The sequence below is a fragment of the Eretmochelys imbricata genome, chromosome 20 (genome assembly GCF_965152235.1).
Source record: "Eretmochelys imbricata isolate rEreImb1 chromosome 20, rEreImb1.hap1, whole genome shotgun sequence".
NCBI classification, from domain to species: Eukaryota; Metazoa; Chordata; order Testudines; family Cheloniidae; genus Eretmochelys; species Eretmochelys imbricata.
In genome coordinates, this window is record NC_135591.1 from 8,238,056 (window position 1) to 8,263,095 (window position 25,040).

Consider the following 25,040-nt stretch of genomic DNA (forward strand, 5'->3'; position numbering starts at 1 on the left):
CCATCCCACCCCCTCTCTGCTGCCCCATCCCATCCCCAATGCCCTCTCCCACCCACTCTCTGCTGCCCACTCCCATCCCCATCCCCTGCCGCCTCCATTCCCATGGGAAGTGGTGGCTCCAGAGCCAAGGTCCCGTTTCCAGCCCAGACCATGCTTCACTGTCACGGCACAGTCCCATGCACCTCACTCTTGCTCTGCAGATGGAGGAGACGACACCACCACCCGCACCTGAGGCACCATCTCCACTGACGTCCTACAAATGGCGGACAGGCCCCCAGGGCGGGGAGAGGGAGCCGGAGCCTGAGCGGCGCCCCATGCCCCCTGCCAGCAGCCGCTGGGCCAAACTGCATAACTGGAAGCGCGCTCATAGCCAGCCTGAGACTGACGCCCCTGAGGTGCGCATGGCCAAGAGCAGCCCAGGCACCGAGCCCCCAGAGCCTGTGGAGAGCAAAGCGGCTGCTCGGAGGTCTGTGTTCCAGAGAGCGTTCTCTGCCCCGACCAAGGTGCCCAAGGAGCCCAAGGGCCAAGAGGGCATTAAGCTGAACCTGCGAAAATACCTGCGTTCCAAGTCCCACCGCAGGAGCCAGGAGAGTGGGCCCAAGGCAGAGCAGACACCTCAGGAGGCAGCCAAAGGTAAGAAGGGTCCAGCATGGGGCTGAACGCTCTGGCACTGGGCTGTGTCCAGCGAGGGAATGGGCATCCAGGGCAGTGGGGCAATTGGAACTAGACTGGCCAAAGCTGGGCCATGTGAGGTATGGGTGGGTCGGGGAATCCCAGCCGTGGCACATCTGGGCCGTGTGAGGTCTGTGTGGGTCAGGGATCCCAGTTGTGGCAGAGCTGGGCCATGTGAGGTGCATGTGGGCTGGGGAGCCCAGCTGTAGCACAGCTGGGCCATGTGTGCTGTGTGTGGGTCAAGGATCCCAGTCATGGAACAGCTGGCCTGTGTGTGGGGATCCCAGACATGGCACAGCTGGGCCGTGTGAGGTGTGTATGGGTTGGGGATCCCAGCCATGGCATAGCTGGGCTGAGTGTGGTGCGTGTGGGTTGGGGATCCCAGTTGTGGCACACCTGGGCCGTGTGAGGTGCGTGTGTGTCAGGAATCCCAGCCATGGCACAGCTGGGCCGTGTATCATGTCTGTGGTCGGGGATCCCAGCTGTGGCACAGCTGGGCCGTGTGAGGAACGTGTGGGTCGGGGATCCCACTTGTGGCACCGCTAGGCCATGTGAGGTGTGTCTGGGACAGGGATCCCAGCTGTAACACAGCTGGTCTGTGTGCAGTGTGTGTGTGGCTTGGGGATCCCAGTTGTGGCACAGTTGGGCCGTATGGCATGTGTCTGGGTCAGGGATCCCAGCCGTGGCACATCTGGGTCATATGAGGTCTGTGTATGAGTCGGGGATCCCAGACGTGTCACAGCTGGCCAGGTGAGGTATGTGTGGGTCAGCGATCCCATCCGCAGCACAGCTGGGCCATGTGAGGGGCTTGTGGGTTGGGGGTACCAGGCGTGGTACAGCTGGTCCGTGTGCAGTGTGTGTCGGTTGGGGGTCCCAGTTGTGGCACAGGTGTGCCATGTGAAGTGCGTGTGGGTCATGGGTCCCCATGGGCCGTGTGCGGTGTCTGGGAGTTGGGGATCCCAGCCATGGCACAGTTGGGCCATATGGCGTGTGTATGAGTCGGGGATCCCAGATGTGTTACAGCTGGGCTGTGTGAGGTATGGGTGGGTTGGGGATCCCAGTCGTGGCACAGATGGGCCATGTGTGGTGCGTGTGGGTCAGGGATCGCAGCCGTGACATAGCTGGTCTTATGTGGGGTGCATGTGGGTTGGGAATCCCAGTTGTGGCACAGCTTGGCCATGTGAGGTGTGTCTGGGATGGGGATCCCATCCGTAGCACTGTTGGGCCATGTGAGGCGCTTGTGGGTTGGGGGTACATCTGGTCCATGTGCAGTGTGTGTCGGTTGGGGATCCCAGTCGTGGCACAGCTGGGCTGTGTGCCGTGTGTGTGGGCCAGAAGTCCCAGTCGTGACAAGCTGGGCTGTGTGCCGTGTGTGGGGGTCGGAAGTTCCAGTCATGACAAGCTGGGCTGTGTGTGATGTGTGTGGGTCAGGGATCCAAGCCATGGTGCAGCTGGACAGTATGCGGTGTGTGTGTGGGTCGGAGATCCCAGTCCTAGCACAGCTGGACTGTGTGAGGTCTATGTGGCTCGGGGATCCCAGTCGTGGCACAGATGGGCTGTGTGTGGTGCGTGTGGGTCGGAGATCCCAGTTGTGGCACAGTTGGGCCGTGTGAAGTGTGAAGTTCGGGGATCCCAGTCGTAGCACAACTGGACTGTGTACGGTGTCTGTGAATTGGGGATCCCAGCCAAGTTACAGCTGGGCTGTGTGAGGTCTGTGTGTGGGTTGGGGAACCCAGCCGTGGCACAGCTGGGCTGTTTGAGGTTTCTGTGGGTCAGGGATCCCACTTGTGCCAGAGCTGGGCCGTGTGAACTGTCTCATTCGGGGATCCCAGAGGTGACACAGCTGGGCCGTGTGCGGTCAGGAATCCCAGCTGTGGCACAGCTGGGCCGTGTGTGGTATGTTTCATTCTGGCATCCCAGTTGAGGGACAACTGGGCTGTGTGAAGTGCGTGTGGGTCATGGGCTGTGTGTGGTGTGTGTGACACAGCTGGGCTGTGTGACACAGCTGGGCCGTGTGTGGTCAGGGATCCCAGTTGTGGCACAGCTCAGCCATGTGCGGTATGTTTCAGTCGGGCATCCCAGATGTGGCACAGCTGGTCTGTGTGTGATGTGTACGATCAGGAATCCCAGTCGTGGTACAGTTGGGCCGTGTATGGTGTGTGTGGGTCGGCGATCCTAGTTGTGCTGCAGCTGGGCCGTGTGCATTGTGTGCGGATTGGGGATCGCAGCTGTGACATAGCTGGGCTGTGTGTGGTGTGTGTGGGTCGGGGATCCCAGTCATGGCACAGCTGGGCCGTGTGCAGTGCATGGGGGGTGGAGATCCCAGTCGTGGCACAGCTGGGACATGCATGGTGTCTGTGGGTCGGGGATCCCAGCTGTGGCACACCTTGGCGGTGTGACGAATGTGTGGGTCAGGGATCCCAGTTGTGGCACAGCTGGGCCGTGTGCGGTATGTTTCATTCTGGCATCCCAGTTGAGGGACAACTGGGCTGTGTGAAGTGCGTGTGGGTCATGGGCTGTGTGTGGTGTGTGTGACACAGCTGGGCCGTGTGTGGTCAGGGATCCCAGTTGTGGCACAGCTCAGCCATGTGCGGTATGTTTCAGTCGGGCATCCCAGATGTGGCACAGCTGGTCTGTGTGTGATGTGTACGATCAGGAATCCCAGTCGTGGTACAGTTGGGCCGTGTATGGTGTGTGTGGGTCAGCGATCCTAGTTATGTCGCAGCTGGGCCGTGTGCATTGTGTGCGGATTGGGGATCGCAGCTGTGACATAGCTGGGCTGTGTGTGGTGTGTGTGGGTCGGGGATCCCAGTCGTGGCACAGCTGGGCCGTGTGCAGTGCATGGGGGGTGGAGATCCCAGTCGTGGCACAGCTGGGACATGCATGGTGTCTGTGGGTCGGGGATCCCAGCTGTGGCACACTTTGGCGGTTTGACGAATGTGTGGGTCAGGGATCCCAGTTGTGGCACAGCTGGGCCGTGTGAAATGCATGTGGGTCAGGGGTCCAAGACTTGGCACAGCTGGTCTGTGTGTGTTGTCGGGGATCCCAGTTGTGACACAGCTTGGCTGTGTATGGTATGGGTGGGTTGGGAATCCCAACTGTGGTACAGTTGGGCCGTGTATGGTGTATGCGGGTCGGGGATCCTAATTGTGGCACAGCTGGGCTGTGTGTGGTGTGTATGGGTCGGGCATCCGATTCGTGGTGCAGCTCGGCTGTGTGCGGTGTGTGTGGGTCAGGAATCCCAGTTGTGGCACAGATGGCCCAGGTGTGGTGTGTGTCAGGGATCCCAACCGTGGTACAGCTGGGCCGTGTTCGGTGTGTGTGGGTCGGGAATCCCAGTCATGGCATATCTGGGCCATATGTGGTGTCTGTGGGTTGGGATCCCAGCCGTGGTACAGCTTGGCTGTGTGTGGTATGTGTGGGTCAGGGATCCCAGTTGTGGCACAGCTGGGCCGTGTACGGTGTGTGTGGGTCAGGAATCCCAGTTGTCGCAGAGATGGGCTGTGTGTGTCGTGGATCCCAGCTGTGGTACAGCTGGGCTGTGTGTGGTGCGTTTGGGTCGGGAACCTCAGTCGTGTCACAGCTGGGCCATGTGAGGTCTGTGTGTGGGTCGGGGATCCCAGTTGTAGCATAGCTGCGCTGTGGGTGGTGCGTGTGGGTCGAGGATCCCAATTGTGGCATAACTGGGCCGTGCACGTTGTGTGTGGTTCAGGGATCCCAGCCGTGGCGCAGCTGGGCCTTATGTGGTGTGTGTGGGTCGGGGATCTCAGCCATGGCACAGCTGGGCTGTGTGTGGTGTGTGTGGGTCGGGGATCCCAGCAGTCTCACAGTGGGGCCATGTGTGCTCAGTCGACCACTCCCTGGGTTACAGCCCCTTTGCTGTTCCGTGCCCCCTCCTGTTTCAGTCATGGCAATTTGCTCCGCAGAGTGACTGGCAGCTCTCTGCACAGGGGACCATGTTGCGAGTGATCAGCCCATTACCACATCACAGGCATTCTGGTTCTGGCTGTGCCGAGGCCTCTTCCCTCTGGTACAAGCAGCTACCTCCCAAGCCCTGATCCCACGAGCTGAGTTCTAATCTTGCAGGCTGCTGAGAGCAGTGGCCCCACCCAGAAGGTCACGGTGGCATCAGGGAGAGAATGGAAATGCCCCTGCTCCAGAGGCTCAGGGCCCTGTGGCTTAAGTAAAGAGGATTCTGTTAGCGACAGCGGGGCTGTGACACACGGTTGAAGTTCTGACTGTTTCCAGCAGAGGGCAGTGGGGCACATAGGCAGCCTCCGGGGGTCAATTACGTGCCTTGCAATCTACTTACAGCTATGGAGCTGGAGTGTGCATTGGAGCTGGATACAAATCCCAGGGAAGGTAGCCCCAGGATGGATTTGGGGCTAGGCCAGGCAGTGGGCTGTGGTGGGATGGGGCTCAGTTAAACCTTTATGAGCCCCTCTTGCTGGCAGGCTCAGCAGAGAAGCCAGAGACTGAAGAGGTGTCAGGGTCTGAACGCCCAGCGAACTCCGCAGAGCTGTCTGGTGGGGCCAGCTCTGTGCAGGCAGGACCCCATCTCCAGGGCTGGGTTAGGCCAGCGCCCGTCACCATGTTAAGCTCACCATGACAGAACAAAGCAAAGGCTCCTGCTCGAGCAGGGACTCTGCACTCACGGTGTTCTCTCAGCTTTGCAGGGGGGAGATGCTACCATTGCTACCCTGACGTGGGCTGCCTGTGTTTTGAGCCGCGTTTCAACTGTGGCCCCTGGGCGCTGTTCTGAGCACTGGCCAGTGGCCAAGACAGGATCAAGCTTTCAGCCACACAGCTCAAGGGTTGGTCTCTGCTGGGAGATGGAAGCTCAGGCCTATTCTCGTTTGCTCTGCTCCAGCTCAGGGGTAGTGAGACTCGATGAGCAGAAACCATTGTGTTAAACCAGAATGGCAGTTAGGCCCAGTCCCTGTGGAGTCCATACAGGCATGCTGGCCCAGTCCCTATAGAATCCATACAGGCAGACAGGCCCAGGCCCAGTCCCGGTCCCTGTGTAGTCCATACAGGGGGATGAGCAGGCCCCAGCCCAGTCCCTGTGGAGTCTATATGGGCAGGTGGGCCCATTCCCGGTTCCTCTGGAGTCCATAAGGGTGGGCGAATGGGCTCCGTCCCATCCCAGTGGAGTCATACGGGCGAGCAGTTCTGGTACCTATGGAGTCCATACAGGCAGCTGGGCCCAGTCCTGGTCCCTGTGGAGTCTATATCGGCAGGCAGTCCCGGACCCTGTGGAGTCAAAATGGGCAGGTGGGCCCGGTCCTGGTCCCTGTGGAGTCCATACAGGGGGATGAGTGGGCCCCAGCCCAGACCCTGTGGAATCCATATGGGTAGGCGGACCCATTCCCGGTCCCTCTGGAGTCCACATGGGTGGGCAAGTGGGTCCCGGCCCAGTCCCAGTGAAGTCCATGTGGGTGGGCAGGCCTGGTCCCTATGGAGTCCATACAGGCAGGTGGTCCAAGTTCTGGTCCCTGTGGAGTCCATATCAGCATACAGTCCTGGTCCCTGTGGAGTCTATACGGGCAGGCAGGCCCTGTGCCTGTGGATAGACTTCCAAAATAAGATAGCTATGAGATCAGCACAGCCACCCTCCTACCCCGCAACAGTGTCTCACAAAGTACAGCCTGATGGCACAGCAGCCCCCCTACCCGCCGGGCATAGCAGTGTCACAGCAGCCCCCCTCCCACTCCCTGCCACATGTCACAGTCACTGCCTGGCGGCAGTTCCCCCTCACATCCCCCCAGCACTCCTGGGAGCTCTTGCCCTTCCTCCCAGCCCCCCCACTGCCTGCCCAGCCCCCTCTCTTCCAGCGAATCTCCCCTCCCACCCCTGCATCAGTGACATTGAGCTGTTCTTCCTATGGAACAAGGGTTCTGTGGAAGAGGGGCCCCCTTCATGTGTCGCTTGTGGCCTGCCCCTGCCCCCAATGAGTGAGAGCCCTTTAGGGCTGCTCCCACCTGCCCTGCTGACATCTCTTCAGGCACCCCCAGCCCCGACTCAGCCCATGAACCCGCATTCCCTGGGATCAGCCTGTGGTGTGCAGGACGTCTCGCTGCACAGCCCTCGAGGGAGGGGTGGGTCAGGTGGGCAGCATGGACTTGCAGAGAAGAGAGGATGCTGAATACTATGGGGGCTGCAGCCCCTAGAGTTGCTTTCCTGGGGCCCCTGCACAGCTCAGACAGGACTGGGGATCCACTGTCCTGGTGCCCAGTGAGGCTCAGACAGGGCTGGGGCTTTGCTCTCCTGGGGCCCGGCAAGGCTCAGACAGGGCTGTGACCTATTTGCACAGCACTTCAGGACTCTGCTGGTGCTCCAGCAAGGGCTGATCTGAAGGTTGGTGCCATGAGGAGCCATCTGTGTCTTGTGTGAGTCATCTCACAACCGAGAGGCAGCGGGGACTGACTAATCCTGAGACCTGGGCAGCTAAAAATGGCAGACACACAATTCCTTTTAGTCAGAAGCTAGATGCTGGAGGGCCTCAAAGTGCCAGACACCTCCATCCTCCGGATACACCTAGCAAGTGTTTCTAGAACACCATCCGCCAGCGCACGTCCCCAAGTGCTAAACACACCAAGAAACCTCGCTGCCCCCACCACTGAAATGCAGCCATCTCAGGGCTGGGATGCAGCAGCTGTTTAACACCACACAGACACACTGCACAAAATCTTCGGATGGGACATGGAGACGAGTCCTGGTTTTGGAACACTGGGGCAATTGAAGAGGAGACTTGGCCAGGACACCATAGCTAGGCCCCTGGGGTTGGGGGAATGGGTGGCGGGGTCTTTGGAGAGAACTGTAGCTCTGGGGCTGGACACTCAGTATGTCCTGGTCACAGAAAGGCCAAGGCTGACTCTCCAGGGCTGCACGTGCACAGAGAGGGGGATGGGATGATTTAGCTGGGGTTGGTCCTGCTTTGAGCAGGGGGTGGGACTAGATACCTCCTGAGGACCTTCCAACCCTGATAGTCTATGATTCTCTGGGAGTCCTGCCAGCTCAGCCAGCTGTACCGATGTCAGGATTCCCGGACTGGCTGGGCTGAGCTCAGGGTCTGTAGCACAAGATGGCAGGTTCCATATTGTGTTGGGGACGTTCTGCCTCGCTCTGTTGCGTCCCCTCGTATGGATGATAGTGATGGGCGTGGGCCCATGCTGTTCCCCTTTGGCCTGAGCTTCCGTTAGGGGGAGCAGTCATTGCTCCTAGTCAGTGTATTCCCAAGAAGTTCTGTCCCTGCTTCCTCTCAGAATCCTGCTCTCTCTGCCTCCCACATCCACAGGAGGGGGAGGCCGGCCAGCTCACAGGGAGCATGGCCTTGGTGGTTGCCCTTGGATGGGGGGGTCCTGGGGCCAGCTCTCAGTCTTGAAAATTGTGAGACTCCTTCTGCCTGAGGTCTAAGCCAGAGGTGCAGAAAGGGGCCCGGCCTGGCCAGGGCGGTGGGGAAGGGCATCTCCGCTGTGCATTGCGCTGCGATTTCTCAAGCCTGGTTCCTCTTTGTGGCCAGGCCACGACTGAGGCGGGGGTGAAGCCTGCTCCGGCCAGTCACATGCCTCCTCGTCGGTGTGGGGAGAGGGGATCGCCTTATCAGAGGGCCTGGAAGCTGCTGGGGGCGGAGCTGGTTGGAAGTTCCGCCCCTTGCTGGGTGCCCTGCACCTTGTGGTGCTGCTGATGTGCAGGAAGGCACGCAACACGTTTGGCTCCCATCCTGTGTGTCTTTGTTGGTGAGGCCATCTCGCTATGCACTGGGGCTCCAGGCTGGCTCTCGTGTGCAGAGAGCTGCCCCCGCACGGGAGGCATAGCACCCCCAGCTCAAAGGAAACCTTCCCTAGGACGGGATCAGGAGAGGCCCAGGTCCCAGCAAGGAGGTCCCGAGCTCTCCCCTGCCACAGGGTTCTGCGACTAAGGGCAGGCACATTGCACCTGCACTGAAGATGGACCTCACTGCTCCCTGCTGCTGTGGCAAAGCCACCATGTGCCCCACTGTACATTGGCTTGGTTGGCTATCCCCTCCCAGGCAACAGGGATAGGAATACTAATCGCTGAGATCTACAGATGAAACGCACTAGATAAGAGCTAGGTTATAGTTATTATTATTTATTCCCACCAGACAGAAATGTAGAGTTTTGTTTTTCTGTCTAACTCCTGCCCTCCCCCCACAAAAAAACCCAAAAAACTTTGGCAGGAGCCTCAGGAGGGGAAATCAGGCCTGCTCAAGTCTCAGTGAGGGCAGATCTTGCCTGGGACTGTGCTCTTTGGACCACTGCTTGCCTGTGAGAAAGTGGGAATTGTAATATTTTTTATGGCGCCTGTGTGTGCCTCAGTTTCCCCTATATGTTACATGGCTACCCAGAGGCGGAAAAAGGACTTGTTTACATTAAACAGTTTTGTCAGCAAAAGGCAGCTTTTGCTGACAAAGCAGGGGAGGTGTATGAACTAGAAAGCTACTTTTGGCGGCAAAACTCTGCTGTTTTGCTGACAAAATAAAACGACCTTCACGAGAGGCACAGAGCTTATTGATGAAAAAGTGTCAGTGTAGACCAGTGGTCTCCCACCTTTTTACGCAAAAGATCACTTTTTGAATTTAAGTGCAACCCAGAATCTACCACACCCCTTCCCCTAGGCGCCGCCCCGCTCCCTCCATCCCCCGTCCCTCGGTGGCTTGCTGTTCCCCACCCTCACTCACTTTCACTGGGCTGGGGCAGGGGGTTGGGGTGTGGGAGGGGATGTGGGCTCTGGGCTAAGGCTGAGGGGTTTGGAGTGTGGGAGGGGCTCCGGGCTGAGACTAGGGCAGGGGGTTGGGGTGCAGGAGGGGGCTCCAGGCTGGGGCAGAGTGTTGGGGTGTAGGAGGGAGTACTGGGTGCTGGCTCTGGGAAGGGGCCTGGGGTGCTGGAGGGGTTGTGGAGTGCTGGCTCTGGGAGGGGGCTCAGGGCTGGGGCAGGGGATTTGGGGTGCAGGAAGGGGTACAGGTTGCTGGCTCTGGCAGGGGGCTCAGAGCTGGGGGTTGAGGTGCAGGAGGGGTGAGGGCTCCCGCTGGGTGGCACTTACCTTGGGAAGCTCCCGGGCCGTGGCACAGCAGGGCTAAGGCAGGCTCCCTACCTGTCCTGGAAGCAGCCAGCATGCCCCTGCGGCCCCTGGGGGGTCACATGGCTCTGCGCACTGCCCCTCCCTGCAGGCACAGCCCCCACAGCTCCCATTGGCTGCAGTTCCCCATTCCCGGCCAATGGGAGCTACGGGGGCGATGCTTGCAGGCAGGAGCAGCACGCGGAGACCCCCTACCCCTGCCCCTCCCCCCCGGGGCCGCAGGGGTGTGCTGGACGCTTCTGGGAGCAGCATGGGGACAGGGCAGGCAGGAAGCCTGACTTAGCCCCTCTGTGCTGCCGGAGTTTTAGCGGCCAGAGATCGCGATCAACTGTCAGAGGCTCCAATCGACCAGTTGATCGTGATCTACAGGTTGGTGACCACTGGTGTAGATGCTGCCATTCGTTAAGTTGCTATAACTGGCCTCCCCCAGTATCCCACAATGCCTATCATGACCGCTTTGCTCACTGTTTTGATCTCGGCCACTGGGCAGGCATGCGCCCCTCCAGTTTCAAAGCTCCCAGAAGCTTTGACATTCCTCAGCCTGGAGAGCTCACAGAGCTTCTGAGGAGGCTGTGGGAGAACTCAGAGGGAATTTCAGAACCATTAATGTGGAATCAGCAGGCAGGCAGAGCCGGCCGCTGCTGCTGCTCGGAGGGAGAGAGACCTGTGCTGTACAGAGCCAGGGGTTCATAGAATATCAGGGTTGGAAGGGACCTCAGGAGCTCAAAGCAGGGCCAATCCCCAATTTTTGCCCCAGATCCCTAAATGGCCCCCTCAAGGACTGAACTCACAGCCCTGGGTTTAGCAGGCCAATGCTCAAACTACTGAGCTATCCCTTCCCCCGTTGATGTGGGAGGGTATCCCCCTCCACCAGGGTTGGTTGCTCAGGCTGCTGTCTGAAGTTAAAGAAACAGCACGCCGACACACTCTCCCCCAATACACACACACGCTCCCTATAACACATTCTCCCCTCCTCCCCCACACATACACTTCAGTTGAAAAGCACTGGCAATCCAGTAGGAGGCCTATGGAATGATGGGATTGAGAAACCTGCATAATGTGACACTGCACCTGCCCCATGAGGCATTGCAAACCCTTCCCAAAGCACCTTGCGGCCAGTTGGACAGTGGGATAGCTACCCACAGTGCACTGCTCTCTGTGTCAATGCAAGAGCTGCTAATGTGGATGCGCTCTGCAGGCACAAGGAGCTAGTGTGGACCTGCAACAGCAGTTTAATTAAAGTGGTATAACTTTTGTCAACAAAACTTTGTAGTGTAGACATGTAATTTGCTGTCAGGGAAGGCTAAGAGGCATAGGTGTGTGTATGTTACCTCCCTGTCTGGGTGGAATGAATAGTGTCATTAAGGAACCAGTTGAATCTGACCCAGATCAGGATGGTGTCCAGAGAGACAATGCCAGCTCCAATAACTCCTGGATCCACTCTCTCAGCAGGGAAGGTGAGCACAGACCAGACTGCCCCCCCTCCCGCCCCTGAGAACAAAGGACTGGGATGGTCTGAAGTAGGGGATAAATGTTGGCTTCTGGTAGAAGCTGGACTCTCACCTGGGAACTGACCAAGGAGGTCAGACTAAGGTTATGTCTACACTGCATACCTTACAGCGGCACAAAGGTCTCCTGTGTAGCTGCTCTTTGCTGGCAGGCAAGAGCTCTCCTGCCGGCATAATAAAACCACCCCCAACAAGCAGCAGTAGCTTTGTTGGCGGGAGATACTGGTGCTTTTCGTCGATAAAACTTTTGTTAGTCGGGGGAATGTTTTTTCACATCCCTTAGCGATAAAAGTTTTACTGACAAAAGTGCAGTGTAGACAGCCTGAGAGACAAACAGAGGCTGAACATGAGGTTCACTTCAGCTTGGCTGGGATCTGGGCTAACCAGAATGGTCTGTGCTTTAACTGTCATTTCTCTGTGCTGACCTAAGAACTTCCCATACTGAGTTCCAGGTGACTAATAAACCTGACTGTTTTGACAGCGCTGTGTGTCACTGTAACTATGGGGTGAGGGGCATTAATCCCTGAAGCATGTACAAATCTCTATCAGAGTCTCTCTCAGCTGGACTCACTGAGCAGAGTTCCTGGGGTGAAGAAGGAGGGCTGAAGCCCAGCGGTTCAGTCTCAGGAGTAGGTGAGGCTGCGTGGCCTGCCCTCGAGGAAGAGTGAGACCCCTTGGGGTCTGGCACATGGATGGAGTTCCTCTAAGAGACTGGCTCACAGCTGGGGGCCTAGCACCGACCCTGTGGATCCAGACACTGCTCTAGGCTCCACACTCAGCATTAGGGATCCCCTTAGAGCAGGGTGCAGTGGTATTTTAAATGTGCGCCGTGGCTGGTTCTGCCAGGCACCACCCCGTGTGTGTAGAAACTAGAGTGGGTGTGTTCCAGGCACTGAATTCCTGGGCACGGCAGGTGCCCAACAACCTGCAGCCGCCCGCCCCCATCCCCTGCCACCGATTCCCGTGTAACCGGCTCCATGCCCTGGTAGTCCACGCCTGAAATGCACAAGTGCAGGCAGGAACCCCGCCCTGGGGGGACAGGAGGGGCGCGGTCCCCACCCCCTCTATTTCAGCCCAGCCCAGACATGGGCTGCTTGCTCCTGACGCTACTGCTGGGAGCAAGGGCAGCCCTGCCGGCTGGGAGCATGAATGCAGGGGGAGGTGCCCAGGAAAGCTCTGACTCCCAGGCCCTGGGCAGCACCTGCCCCAGTGCCTTCCAAAGGCCCTAACTGCTGGTGAACACTGGGCCTGCCTTACCCGCCAATAACCTGGCTTGCCAATTGCCACAAGTCCCCCAGGTCCCCTGGCGCTGATCTGCGAGGCCAATCTATAGAGAGAGGGCCACTGCCAGAGCCTGCGTGCAGCCCAAAGGGGATGGGCACAGACACACAACTCACCAGGGCAGACCCAGAGTGGGGCTTGGTGTGGTGGGGTCTGTGGGCCTCTTACATCAGGGGCAGCCACCCACACATAGTGCAGCACAGTGGGGATCTGGGCCCAGAGCCTGACTGCAGCACTGATCCCATGGTGATGGGCATGGTAAAAAAAAACCTGAACAGGAGAAGGGAGGTGGAAGAGTGGGGCAGGGGAAGAGTATACAGAGAGGGGAGGGAAAGGATGGAAAGGACGGGGGAGAGGTGGACTGAGGCGGGTGTGGAAAAGGAGTCGGGAGATGTTGGGGGATCTGATCCCTGAGGCCACGTGTCACCCTCCTGACGAGCTGCCTCTCTCCCCCCAGATGGTGTGCGCCCCGTGCAGCGGATTCCACTGGCCCCATCCCCTGAGGTCCCTGTCTGGGATGTCTCGAACTTCTCCCTGGTGGATGGACAGCTGGTGCTGATGGCCAGGGACGAGGAGGTGAGCGGCCTGTGGGGAATAGAGTGGGGGATGGGGAAAGGAGGTGTGGGGCTTGAGGGGTGGGTTGAGAGGATGGGGATGAGGAGATGAAGGCCCTGGGGGTTGGGAGGAGGGGACGAGGAGGTGAGGGGCCTCGGAAGTGGGGTGGAGGGGGGAAGAGGATGAGGAGCTGAGGGGCCTGTGGTAGGGGCAGGGACATTGCTCCCAGCATTGCGCCCCATTGATCACTGTGCTCCCAACTGGACTCTGGATCTGTGGAGGGCTCCTCACACCCCTGCTTCAGCCCCAGGATTCCCTACCCGGCAGCTTTAGAGTCTGCCAAGGGCTCCCTTGGGGGCTGAACCTGCTGCCCTGGGGCTGAGCCGGTTCCTGCACCCCCTGCTGGAGGCTGGGGTAGCTTCTTGGACCTGTGTGTTGTTGGGGTGGAAGAGGCACCAGGGGTCAGGGATGGGGGAGGACCCAATACCAGAAGCTACCCCACAGCAGCCACTGCCCAGGAGGGCTGGTGGGGGGAGACTCTGCCCTGGGGAATGGAGGGGTGAGCAATGGAGGGGTGAGCAGGGCATGGGGAATAGAGAGACTGGGCAGGTGGCAGGGAGGGAGGCCGGGCGGAGGGCATGGAGGTGGCAGGGAGGGGGGGAGGCTGGGCGGAGGGCATGGAGGTGGCAGGGAGCGGGGGAGGCTGGGCAGAGGGGATGGAGGCGGCAGGGAGGGAGGGAGTCTGGGTGGAGGGGATGGGAGCGGTAGGGAGTGAGGCCCAGCAGAGGGGATGCGTGCTGTGGGGAGGGAGGGAGGTCCAGTGGGGGGATGGAGGCCATGGGGAGGGAGGGAGGCTGGCTGGGCAGAGGGGATGGAGGTGGCAGGGAGGGAAGGAGGCTGGGTGGAGGGGATGGGGGCCATGCGGAGGAAGGCCAGGTGCAGGGGATGGGAGCGGTAGGGAGTGAGGCCCAGCAGAGGGGATGTGGGCTGTGGTGAGGGAGGGAGGCCCAGTGGAGGGATGGAGGCCATGGGGTTGGCAGAGAAGGAGACCTGCCAGCAGAGGGATGGGGACGACAGGGAGGGAGAGAGGGAGGGAGGCCCAGTGGAGGAATGGAGGACAGCGGGGTCAGTCAGTTGCTGATGTTCTAGTCTCTGTTCCTTACTCCCAGGTTTTGTACAAGAGCCGGAACAGAACTGGCAGCTCCATTTCGGAGACCAACGCTCAGCTGTCCCTGGGCAGCCGGAGGGACGCCGGTGAGTGAGCCCTGACACGGTGCTATACACACTGCTGTGTGTGAGCCATGCTGCTGTGGGCTGCGCGGATGCAGCTCTGGGGAGGAAGCGCTCTGAGCAGAGATGTCTTGGGTGTACCATGGCTTCCTCTGTGCTGCGTGTGCTGATCCTGAGAGATAGGGCCAGGCTGCTTCCTTCCCCCTCCCCACCCCCCGGGGCTCCCAGCTGCCTCAGCACTGATGGGGGAGACGCCCCAGTCCAGGGATCAGCTGGAGCGATGGGGTCGTGGTGCTGGCTGCTCTGTGCCACACGGAGAGGTGAGTCAGGGCAGCCCCACCCAGCTTGCCCTCCATGGGCACCCCAGCCACTCCCACCCCCAGGCACCTGCCCCCTTGGCGCTGGGAGCAGGGGCATTAGGAGCCATCCCCTGCCAGCCGCAGCTGCTCCTGCTGGGGCTGAGTTTCGCCTGAAGGGGAGCACGCCAGCTGGGCGGGGGGTGCAGGGGCAGGGAGGGGGTCCGCTCTAGCAGTTCCATTTGGGAATTGGTCCTTTGTCCCTCCCCTGAGCTCAGAGCAGACTGTTGGAGAGACATCATGGGGGCAAAAGACGCTATTTGGCAGCTGCTGGGCTCCACCCCAATGGTGGCTGCATTACAGGGGCAGGGATAGCTCCACTGTATCCACAGGCAGAATGCAGTGCCAGGACACTTGGCAGGTGGGGAACTGGGGGCATGTGGAGGTTTTTATATTACTAATGGGAGCAGAGACTGGTTTTATTGATTTTGCAGCTGTGTTGATTGCACTGTGAGCAGAAGGCAACATGGTCTAGGAGTCAGGGCCTGAAAGTGGGAGCAGGACTCCTGGGTTTTATCTCTGGCTTGGCCAGGCTTTCTGGGGGACCCTTGGAAAGTCACTTGACCCTCCCTGTTTCCCTGTCTGTGATGGCACCGAGCTTTGTGCTCCTGCCAGATGTGGCTTGGTCTCATCTCACCCCTACTATGCTCTGGGTATGAACCCCAAATCCAGCAGTTAGTGCCTGCGTGAACCCCCTTCCCTGGAGCACATGCAACCCAAATCTTGCAGCACAGGGCTAGTACCTGAGAGCTGGGCAGTGACACCACCCACCAGTGGATGGCACTGCTGTCCAAAGGGGCCGTGTGACAGAGTGGGACCCATGGTTGTCCCCAGGGTCCTACCAAGTGCTGGGAACTCAGATGACTTTTAAATTTGGTGCTGACCCTTTAAAAAACCCCACCCCCTTGCTCTGAGAAGGGGCTGGGTACCATCTGCTCCCCCCACTGTCCTGTCTTGCCTATTGGATGCCAGCTCCCCCATCCCCTGTCCTGCCTACCCCTGGGGATCAGCTCCCCTACTCCCTGCCCTGCCCTGCCCCGCCCTGCCCCAGGGGTTCAGCTCCCCCACACCCTGCCCTGCCTAACACCCCCACACCCTGCCCTATACAGCCTCCAGTGGGGTCAGCTCCCACACCCCCTGCACTGCCTAATACCCCTACCCCCTGCCCTGTCCAGCCCCCAGTGGGGTCATCTCCCCCACACCCTCCCCTGCCTAACACCCCCCACCCTGCCCTGTCCTCCCCTCCCAGGGGGCCAGCTCTCCCACAACTGGCCCTGCCCAGCCCACAGTGGGGTCAGCTCCCCCACCCCTTGTGCTGCCCACCCCCCACCCCGGGAGTCAGCTCTCCCACTCCTTGCCCTGCCCAGCTCCCCCCCCCGACCCAGTGATTAACTTCCCCACACCCTTCCTTCCCCCCCTCCCCAGGCTCCTGTTCTCCCATCACACCCTCCCCATTCCAGGTGTCCGATCCCCTCCTCAGCCCTGCCCCCAGTGCCTGCTCTCCCTCTGCTCCCGTCAAGGGCATCCAGATCTGGGATGGGGCCATTTGCAGAGGGTGGCTGAGTCCCAGGTGACGCTTTCTGAGCACTCAGGCGCTGGTGCTCTGTGCTAAGCCTCTTCCTGTCGGTGCGGCTGGCTCTGCACCCCCCACTTCCTCCCAGAGCAGCTCGACTGATGCGGGGAGCGGGGCAGGAACTGGGACTGGGGGGGCTTGATCCCCTCCAGGGGCAGCGGTAACCCCATTCCTGCCCCCCACCCTGGGAGGCTCCGGCCCTGGGTCAGACATGCCTAAATGGCAGCCCCACAATCTGCCCCCCAGGATCCTCCAGACTCCCCTCGCCTAGGAGACTCCCCCAGGCAAACAAACAAGCAAGGAATCCCCTGCTCTCCCCTGCATAGCAAGGGCCTCACCATGTCCCCAAGGCAGGACCTGCACGGCCCCTAGGGGGATACAGGTCCCATTGCTGGGCTGCAGTGGGCTGCATCTTGGAAAGCAGTGACTGGAAGGGACTTCGGGGGTCATGAGTGCCCAGGAGCTGCCCGTGCGATGCTGGGGCTGGGAGGGCTAAAGCCAGTGTATAGACAGAGCTATCGAGGAGCAGTAGGGAGGAGTCTTACTGCTGGATCCGGCACTGGGGAGCCCATCACTGGACACTGGGGCCGGTTCCTGGCCTGCTGCTCCTCAACTCCTCTGTCTACACACCGGCATCAGCCTTCTCAGCCCCAGCATCGCACGGGCAGCTCCAGGGATCCTGGGAATCAGTTCTGCATGAGAGGGGAGCGGTGCAGGCCAGGGGTGATGGATGTGGAGGCTGCGGGGGAGGGGGGGGATGCCATACAGAGCAGGGGCCAGGGGAAGCTCAGAGCCAGAACAGTCACCGAGAAAAGCAGAAGGGACCAAACCTTCCTGCTTTGGTCCCTGAGCTGCCCCCTAAGGGCCGGGGTTGGGGTAAACGGCCCTTGTAGGCCAGTTATTCCAGAGGTGGCCATGAAGGGGAGCTCTGTATCTTTCTTGGGAACATCTGGTGCTGGCCAGAGTCAGTGGTGGGAGACTTCTATCCGCTCTGATTCAGCATGGCAATTGAGAGCTCAGGATTGAGGGGCACGAGAAGATCTGGGTGGGGGACGGGACGGACAGGACTGGGATAGCAGGGGGCTATGGGTTGGGGCCAAGGGGCATTAACAGAGCTGCAGGGGAAGCCCTGATCTGGGTTAGCAGGGGGCTGCAGATCAGGATTGAGGGGCACCGGCTGAGCTGTGGGGAGAGCCCACAGCTGGGATACCAGGGGGCTGCAGACCAGGACAGAGGGGCATCGGAAGAGCTGGGTGGAGTCCTGTGTGCAGTGACATCCCCAAGTCCAGTGGCCATTCAGGCTCCAGGGCCCCTCTCCCAGGTACCCAGCTGGTTTGGTTGATTCCCTCCTGCCCCTCTGACCCCCCAGCACTGTCCTGGGCTCACAGCCCTTCTCCAGTCCCCTCCCTGAGCTGACCCCCCAGGGGGCTGGGATCTCTTGCTGAGTCTGGCTGATTCTTGTAGATCTCTCCTCCGAGGGGAAGAGCTCACCCAGCCCCCGGGCCCCAGGGAGAGGCACCGAGAGCGACATGTCAACCGGCTCCCAGTTCAGTAACGTGAAGGTAAGAAAATCCCAGGTGCTAAGGTAGGACTAGAATCTTGCCCCCACCCGGGGAGCTGGGAATGGGAGAGGAGACAGGCCCCAGGTGTCACACCCCATGGACATAACTCCGGAGAGGGACACAGATCCCAGAGACACTCACACACCTCCCTGGGGACACCCAAGGACGCTCACACACGCCCATATGGCTATGTAGGCGCACACAGAGACCTGGACCTTGAGCCCAGCGGCCATGCAGGCTCCCAGGTGCCCAGCTGGCCTGGTTGACTCCCTCCTGCCTCTCTGGCGCTCCAGCACTGTCCTGGGCTCACAGCCCTTGTCCGGTCCCCTCCTTTAGCTGTCAGGGTAGCTCTGCTCTCTGCCCCCACCCCGCAGGTGGCTATGTTTCAGCACTGGCTGAGTGGCATGAGAGCCTTGTTACTGTTGGTTATTCCTCATCCTAGGGGCTGCTATGGAAGAGGCTAAGAGAACGGAAGGGCCGGACTGCATCCAAGCCCGACTCCCCAACAGCACCCCCTATGGACGGTGACAGGTACACCACTGCTGCCCCTGGCATGGGAGCAAGATGCCTCAGCTCCCCTGTATAGGGTATAGAATAGAATAGCAACCCCTGGTGAGCAGGGTGCTGGGGGTTCCCCCCCAGACAGGACTGAAAGTGTGGATGCCCCTGGGAGGTGCCACCACCCTGCAGCCTCCTCCCTTCCCAGGCCTAGGGCAGGTCATCCCCATGTCCGCCAGGGGCCCTGCTGCGAGTGTGTGCCCCCCCCCCCCCCGAGGCCGGGGCCTGGGCAGATGGGTGGAATCACTCTGCACAGTGAGGAACTGGGTACAGCACTGCCAAAGGATCCTGTGCAGCATTTATCCATGGCAGCAGAACCCCCCTGCCCCTAGGCCACCCCAGTGCTCTGGGCACCAGGGGAGGGGGCGGGCATGGGCAAGTGCTGATCACTGCTCCAGGAGAGGCTCTGGACTAGGCCCCCTTGCTGTGAGCAGAGATTGGGTAGGGACCGGCAGGAGGGCTGGGCGGGACGTGACCGGCTCCTTCTCCTCCCCAGGCTGCCGAGCCGGCATGGCTCCCGTGAGTCCCTGCTGCCTGCACCAAGTGCAGCCGAGCTGGATCTGAGTGGGGAGGACGTAGTGATCCGCCCGCTGCACAGCAGCATCCTGGGCGAGAAGTTCTGCTTCCAGGTAATGCTGCTGCTGGGCCAGGGACTCGGGGTGGGTCTCCCTGCCTCCCCCATGCTCCCAGGGCGCCTCCCAGTGCACAGCGCCCTAGGGACCAGACCCTCCAGGGCCAAAGAGCATTGTTGCCCTGGGGCACCAAGGGCAAGGACTGAATACAGGTCACCTATGGAGCAGCACAGGCCCTAGCTCCGAGGCACCGGCCCCAACCCATGAGCACCAGCCCTGTCCTTGGAGCGCAGGACAAGCCTGAGCAGATTCCCCCTCTTCCCCCATGGCAATGCTGGCCACTGACCCAGCATGTCCCAGCACCAGGTCCCCGCGCTTTACAGCAGCTGTGCTCCCCTGTCACGGAGTCCCCAGGCGATGCTTTGGAACTGCTCCCTACAAAGCCAGGCAGGACTCTGGGGAAGTCTCCTTTCTGTGAGCAGCCTGTCTTCAGGACACAGAGCTCACACGGCTTCCACCTTCCTGGGTCTGACCTCGGAGCATTCCGCATCCTCTGCCCCTCCATGCGCTTCCCACAGCGAGTCCGCCCAGGCGGGCTCCTGGGGAAGCCAGAGGGTCCTGTCCCCCAACTCCGCAGTCAGATGTGACTCTCAGCCAGCCAGTAAAACAGAGGTTTATTAGATGACAGGAACATGGTCTAAAACAGAGCTTGTAGGTGTAGAGAACAGGACCCCTCAGCTGGGTCCATTTTGGTGGGCAGTGAGCCAGACAACCCTGTCTGCACTTCACTCCATGTCCCCAGCCAGCCCCAAACTGAAACTCTCTCCAGCCCCTCCTCCTCTGGGCTTTGTCCCTTTCCCGGGCCAGGAGGTCACCGGATTCCTTTGTTCTCCAATCCTTTAACTCTCACCTTGCAGGGGGGAAGGGCCAGGCCATCAGTTTCCAGGAAACAGGGTCTTGGCCATTCTTTGTGTCCAGACCCCTGCACACACCTGCCCTGTAGGGCGCTGCAATGATCATACACCTTTATCCCACCACCTAGACACTTAAGAACTGCATAGGGGAAACTGAGGCACCCCACACTCTTCAGAGGAAACATTAAGAACAGTCCCGCTTCCTCACATCCCCCCACTGACAACCTCCCCATCCCCATCCCGCAGATAATCAACGCTGAGGGGAGCCGCTGTTTCGGCTGCACGTCGGTGGCTGAGCGGGACCGGTGGATTGAGAACTTACGCAGAACTGTGCAGCCCAACAAGGTGAGATGGCATCAAAATGCCAGCTGTGGACCGACTACATCCCCCGAAAACACCAGCTGGGGAGTGGCTGCGTCCCCCCTGAAACACCAGCTGGGAAATGGCTATGTCCCCACAAAATGCCAGCTGGGAAATGGCTTCCCCCCTCACATCAGCTGGGGAGCGGCTGTGTCCCTCCCACACGTCAGCTGGGGATGGGGAGTGCAGCCACTCCCATCTGCACCGGACACAAGGAATTCACGCTCTGCCAGTTGCCCTTCACATCACCTGGTCCCTCAGCGCCCCCCTACCATTGCCCTGCCCCACAGCACCCCAGCTTTCTCCCTCCCCGCGAGCTGCTCCCCCTCCATATGAGCAGGGAAGCTCTCCCTTTGCCTGTATTGCCGAAGCATGTCTGCACCCCTCACACTGTGCCGTTTCCCCAGGACAACTGCGAGCGTGTGGAGAACACCCTGAGTCTCTGGGTGTATGAGGCCCGAGACCTGCCCCCCAAGAGGCGCTACTTCTGCCAGCTGCACCTGGATGGCGCCCTGTACGCCCGCACTACAGCCAAGCCAGCAGGTGCGGGCGGGGCCCTCTTCTGGGGCGAGCTCTTCGAGCTGGCCACGCTGCCCGCGGTGCGGGAGCTGCGCATCAGTGTGCTGCGGGAGGAGGAGGGGCGGCGGCGGGAGACCAGCCCCCTGGGCACCGTGACCATCCCACTGGGGGAGCTGGCTGCCTCACGCCAGCCCTTGGAGAAATGGTACCTGCTGTGTGGAGCTGCCCCCAGCCGGGCACCTTCTCTGCGGCTGCGCGGACGCTACCAGGAGATCCAGGTGCTGCCCATCGTGAGCTACAAGGAGTTCGCCGAGTACATCACCTTCCACTACCGAGAGCTGTGCGCCGGGCTGGAGCCTGCCATCGCCGTGCGCCACAAGGAGGAGCTTGCCAGTGCCCTGGTGCATGTGCTGCAGAGCACGGGCAAAGCCAAGGTATGGCCGAGCCACTGGGGGCTCTCTCAGCCCCAGGACATCTGAACCGTACAGGAGAGCCTGAGCCAGAGCCGGCTCAGCAGCCCCCATGTGGGCCAGCGAGCCCTGCTGTGCTCCGAGGGGCAGGAGCCCGGGAACGACCTGCTGCAGGGGGGCAGGGAGCTGTTCTGCAGGGCTCTGGGGGGGAATTCCCCCTGCTGCTCCAGGATGTGGGTGGTGGGCTGCCCAGCATCACCTCCAGGGGTATAACTTGGGGGCTCAGCCCAGAGAGGAAGGGCTGTCCTGCCTGGGGGGGAGGACTGGGGGTGGCACTGTGATGGGGCATGTGCTGGGCAGTGAGTCACTCACAGGCCCCTGGGGGAGGGGAGGTAGGGTCCTTCCCCAGCTGCGCAGCGGGTGGCTGCTGCCCTCGGTGCCTGGAGGGGCAAATGGCCATTAGCAGCACCCCCTCCCTCACCCCACAGCCAAACACAGCCCGGCGATGCTGCAGCACTCCAGGCTGAGTGTGTGCTGCAGGGATGGGGCATGGTTGAGCCCAGGGCTGGGGTCAGGGGTGGAAAGTCTGGATCCCAATGACCCCAACCCCTCTGGCCACACAGGCATTTCTCATCGACCTGGGGGTGGCGGAGCTGAACCGCTTTGACGACAGAGAGGCACTGATCTTCCGTGAGAACACGCTGGCGACCAAGGCCATCGACGAGTACATGAAGCTGGTTGGGGGGCAGTACCTGCTGGACATGCTGGGTACGGGCCAGCCAGCAAACACACTGCGGGGGATGGTAACGGTTGGCTAATGCGCTTGGTAGTGCGGGACCTACGGGCTGATGGGCTAACGTGTGTGTGTCTGTGTGTGTGTGAGAGAGAGAGAGAGATGGGTCAGCTGGCTAACGGGCTGGGGGGGAATGGGTTGGCGGCTAGCCCACGGGGTGTGGGTGTGTAATGAGCCAGTTGGCTAACACATGGGGAGGGGGGGTAATGGGCCAGCTAAGGCACTGGTGAGTTTGTAGTGGCAGGCTAATGCCCCAGGGGGCAATACGCATTGCAGGGGGGCGTGCAGAGAGAGGATGCTGGCTTTGGAGCGAGATGGGCCTCCAGGCCCTGTTCCTTGCAGCACTTAGCTTTCTCCCTTCTGCCATTGACGTCCCCCTCCTGATCCCTCAGCCCCCATGGCCAAGTGCATTTGCATCAGGCTGAGCTTTGGCCCGTCAGCTCTGATCAGAGTCCCGGCTCTGGCCACGCATGGGGCAGGAGCCGCCAATGTCATTCTTAGCCAGGCTCAGACCTCACCCAGCAGAAGGCAGCAATAGAGTGCAGCTGGTAACACACGTACACACTCATGCATGTACGTGTGCATGCGCGCACACCTTTGTACACATCCACACGTGCACACTCGTACACGTGCGCATACACACATGCTTACACACATGTGCACTCTTGCATGTGCACATACACCACTCGTGCACATACATGCCCACACAGACACTTGTACAAACACACACACACGGACTTGTGCACACACGGACTTGTAGATGTACAAACGCACACACTTGTACACACGCACACACATGAGCCCACTTGTACATGTATGTGCATACACGTGCATGTGGACTCTCATATAGTCACACACAAGGGGGCACATTCTTTGGGGGTCTCCAAATGGCCAGCTGGATAGTACTATGCCCGTTGTATCCTGCCCGGCCGCAGTCCTGGCACTGCATCTCTGGACCTCCCCCCCACCCTCCAGGCTCCATGTCATTCTGGGCTCTTCCATGTGTGTTGCAGGGGAGGCTATTGCCCAGTTCTACGAGTCGGAGGACAGCTGTGAGGTTGACCCCAGCAAGTGTGCAGCCAATGATCTGTCTGACAACCAGAACAACCTGCGGCAGGCATGCGAGGAGGTCTTCCAGAGAATCACCAGCTCCTGCGAGTGAGGGAGAGCCCTTGGGGGACGTGGGGCTGGGCTTGCTCGAGGGAGAAGGGATGGGACTTGGCTTGCAGAGAGGGAGGGGCAAAAGCAGGGCCAGTCTTGCCTGGGGGGCAACGCAGGGCTGGGCTTGCCTGGCTGGGGGAAAGGAAAGGGGTAAGCAGCGGCTCAGTGTCCTCCCACATGGACAAGTCCCAGCAGCCCTGTGATGCTTTCTTGCCACCCTGTTGCCTCCAGTGTAAAGGAGTCTTTCTTATGGTAGCTGGGAGTCAGCTCCCTGGCACCACCAGCCATCCAGCCACTCGCACCGTCTCCTCAGGACTTTGCCAGTCCTATTGTGCTTGTAGGTTAACAGTCAGGGCCCCCCATCCCTGAGCTCCCTTTGAAGAGCGTAGTCCTGTAATATCCAGCCCCTGTCACTGGGCACTCGCCGGCATTACTAGGCTCGCTGTCCCTCAAAGGGAACAGTGCACACACCAGCTGGTTTGGTTCAGCTGAGGATTCACACTGCCTAATACCACAGCACTGAGGTATGTTTATGGTAAAACAAAAATACGTTTATTTACAAAGATTCAAAGACTCGGATGAGTCGTGAGAATATTGGAGGCAGAACTGGGTACACAGATAAAACAAAACATGAACTGCAATCCCAGGCCCACACTCACGCATGGTGGCCTTTCTTGTGTAATAAAGTAGATTCTCTCCCACGGATACAGTCTTTGACAGAGCTGCTAGTTTTCAGTCACAACCAGGATCCAGGGTTTCATGACTCCCCACCCCCTTCAAGGGGTTTCCTCAGCAAATGAGTACTCAGATGTCCTTTTGCTTCTCTTTAGCTTTCCCCAAACTCACTGTTTTGTCCCCCGAATCCAGGCTGACCCATGTGGTTCCCTTCCTGGGGTTCTGGTCCCAGGGAATGTTCCCACACTCCTGTTTGTTGCATAGCCCCCTGTCAACCTGTTTTTCATGTTGACTTTCACACTTAAATGGGGTCCCCATTGTGTTGGCTTTACAATGCATCATCTACATCAGAGGTAGGAGAAGAAACATACTGTGTCTGGCAGAAAACCTGTGCGTCAGCTCTGCCTGGTTCCATAGTTTAGAACGTACTGTAGTAGATACACATAATTTCTTACGCACTGACTGTACGTACATCTCCCAGTGCTTACAATGACCAATGTGCTATAAGCTTTCATTTGACATCCCACATGACACTCTCTGCCGATAAATACTATGACAACAATGTATTAGGTGCAGTGAGTTTGTCAGGCCTGGTAGGCGTTTCTGTTACAGACCAGGGAACCCTTTGCCAGTTGACACTGAGGTGTTGTTAGGGTCCCAAGCCCGCACTGTGGGTTCCCCAAAACTCCCGCTGACCTAATGTCTCTCCTTTCCTGACCCCAGTAGCTGGGCTGGGCCACAGGAAGGATTTCCCCCTCCTCAGCTCCTGTGGGCTCTGTGGGGTGTCCTGGTGGGTGGCCATGGGGCCTGTTTCTCCCCAGCTAAGGCCACTGCAGGGGCAGCAGAACCCCAAACAGCCTCCCTCAGGGCTGCCCGTTCACAGGGAGCCTGTGTTCCATGGGGCAGCCCCAAGGGGAGGGAGCCACTATTGGACAGGTTTTGCCAAGAGCCACGTCCCTAGAGTTGGAGGGCGAGGGTCTGGAGGATTGCCCACTAAGCTCCCATCACCCTGAATCTGGGTGGGAGCTGGGCCAACACAGTAATGGGCAGCCATGCCTGACCTCAGGGGGAACAAGGGACATGGGAGCATGAGCAGAACATTGGGGTGAGGTCCGGCTCTGGGACCCCAGGGGCAGCATTGGCCCCTGTGGACATGGGGAGGTTAACCCCTTCTTCCCCAGGCTGTTTTTCAGGGAGGCACCGCGAGGACCTCTGGTCCTAGTGGCTGCCAGAGATTGTCTG

The 25,040-nt window shown here is 59.9% G+C and overlaps 1 protein-coding gene across 1 annotated transcript in view; it reads left to right on the forward strand.

Annotated features, from left to right (window-relative positions):
- Nucleotides 1-200: 200 nt before the first annotated feature.
- RASAL3 (RAS protein activator like 3) overlaps nt 201-25,040 on the forward strand; it is a 50,321-nt gene continuing 25,481 nt past the window's right edge. The window contains exons 1-10 of the mRNA XM_077838747.1: nt 201-633; nt 13,018-13,136; nt 14,285-14,369; nt 17,739-17,836; nt 18,279-18,367; nt 18,891-19,023; nt 20,127-20,225; nt 20,648-21,193; nt 21,793-21,937; nt 22,976-23,120. Of these exons, the coding sequence (XP_077694873.1) occupies nt 201-633; nt 13,018-13,136; nt 14,285-14,369; nt 17,739-17,836; nt 18,279-18,367; nt 18,891-19,023; nt 20,127-20,225; nt 20,648-21,193; nt 21,793-21,937; nt 22,976-23,120 (1,892 nt within the window). The remainder of the gene's footprint in view (nt 634-13,017; nt 13,137-14,284; nt 14,370-17,738; nt 17,837-18,278; nt 18,368-18,890; nt 19,024-20,126; nt 20,226-20,647; nt 21,194-21,792; nt 21,938-22,975; nt 23,121-25,040) is intronic.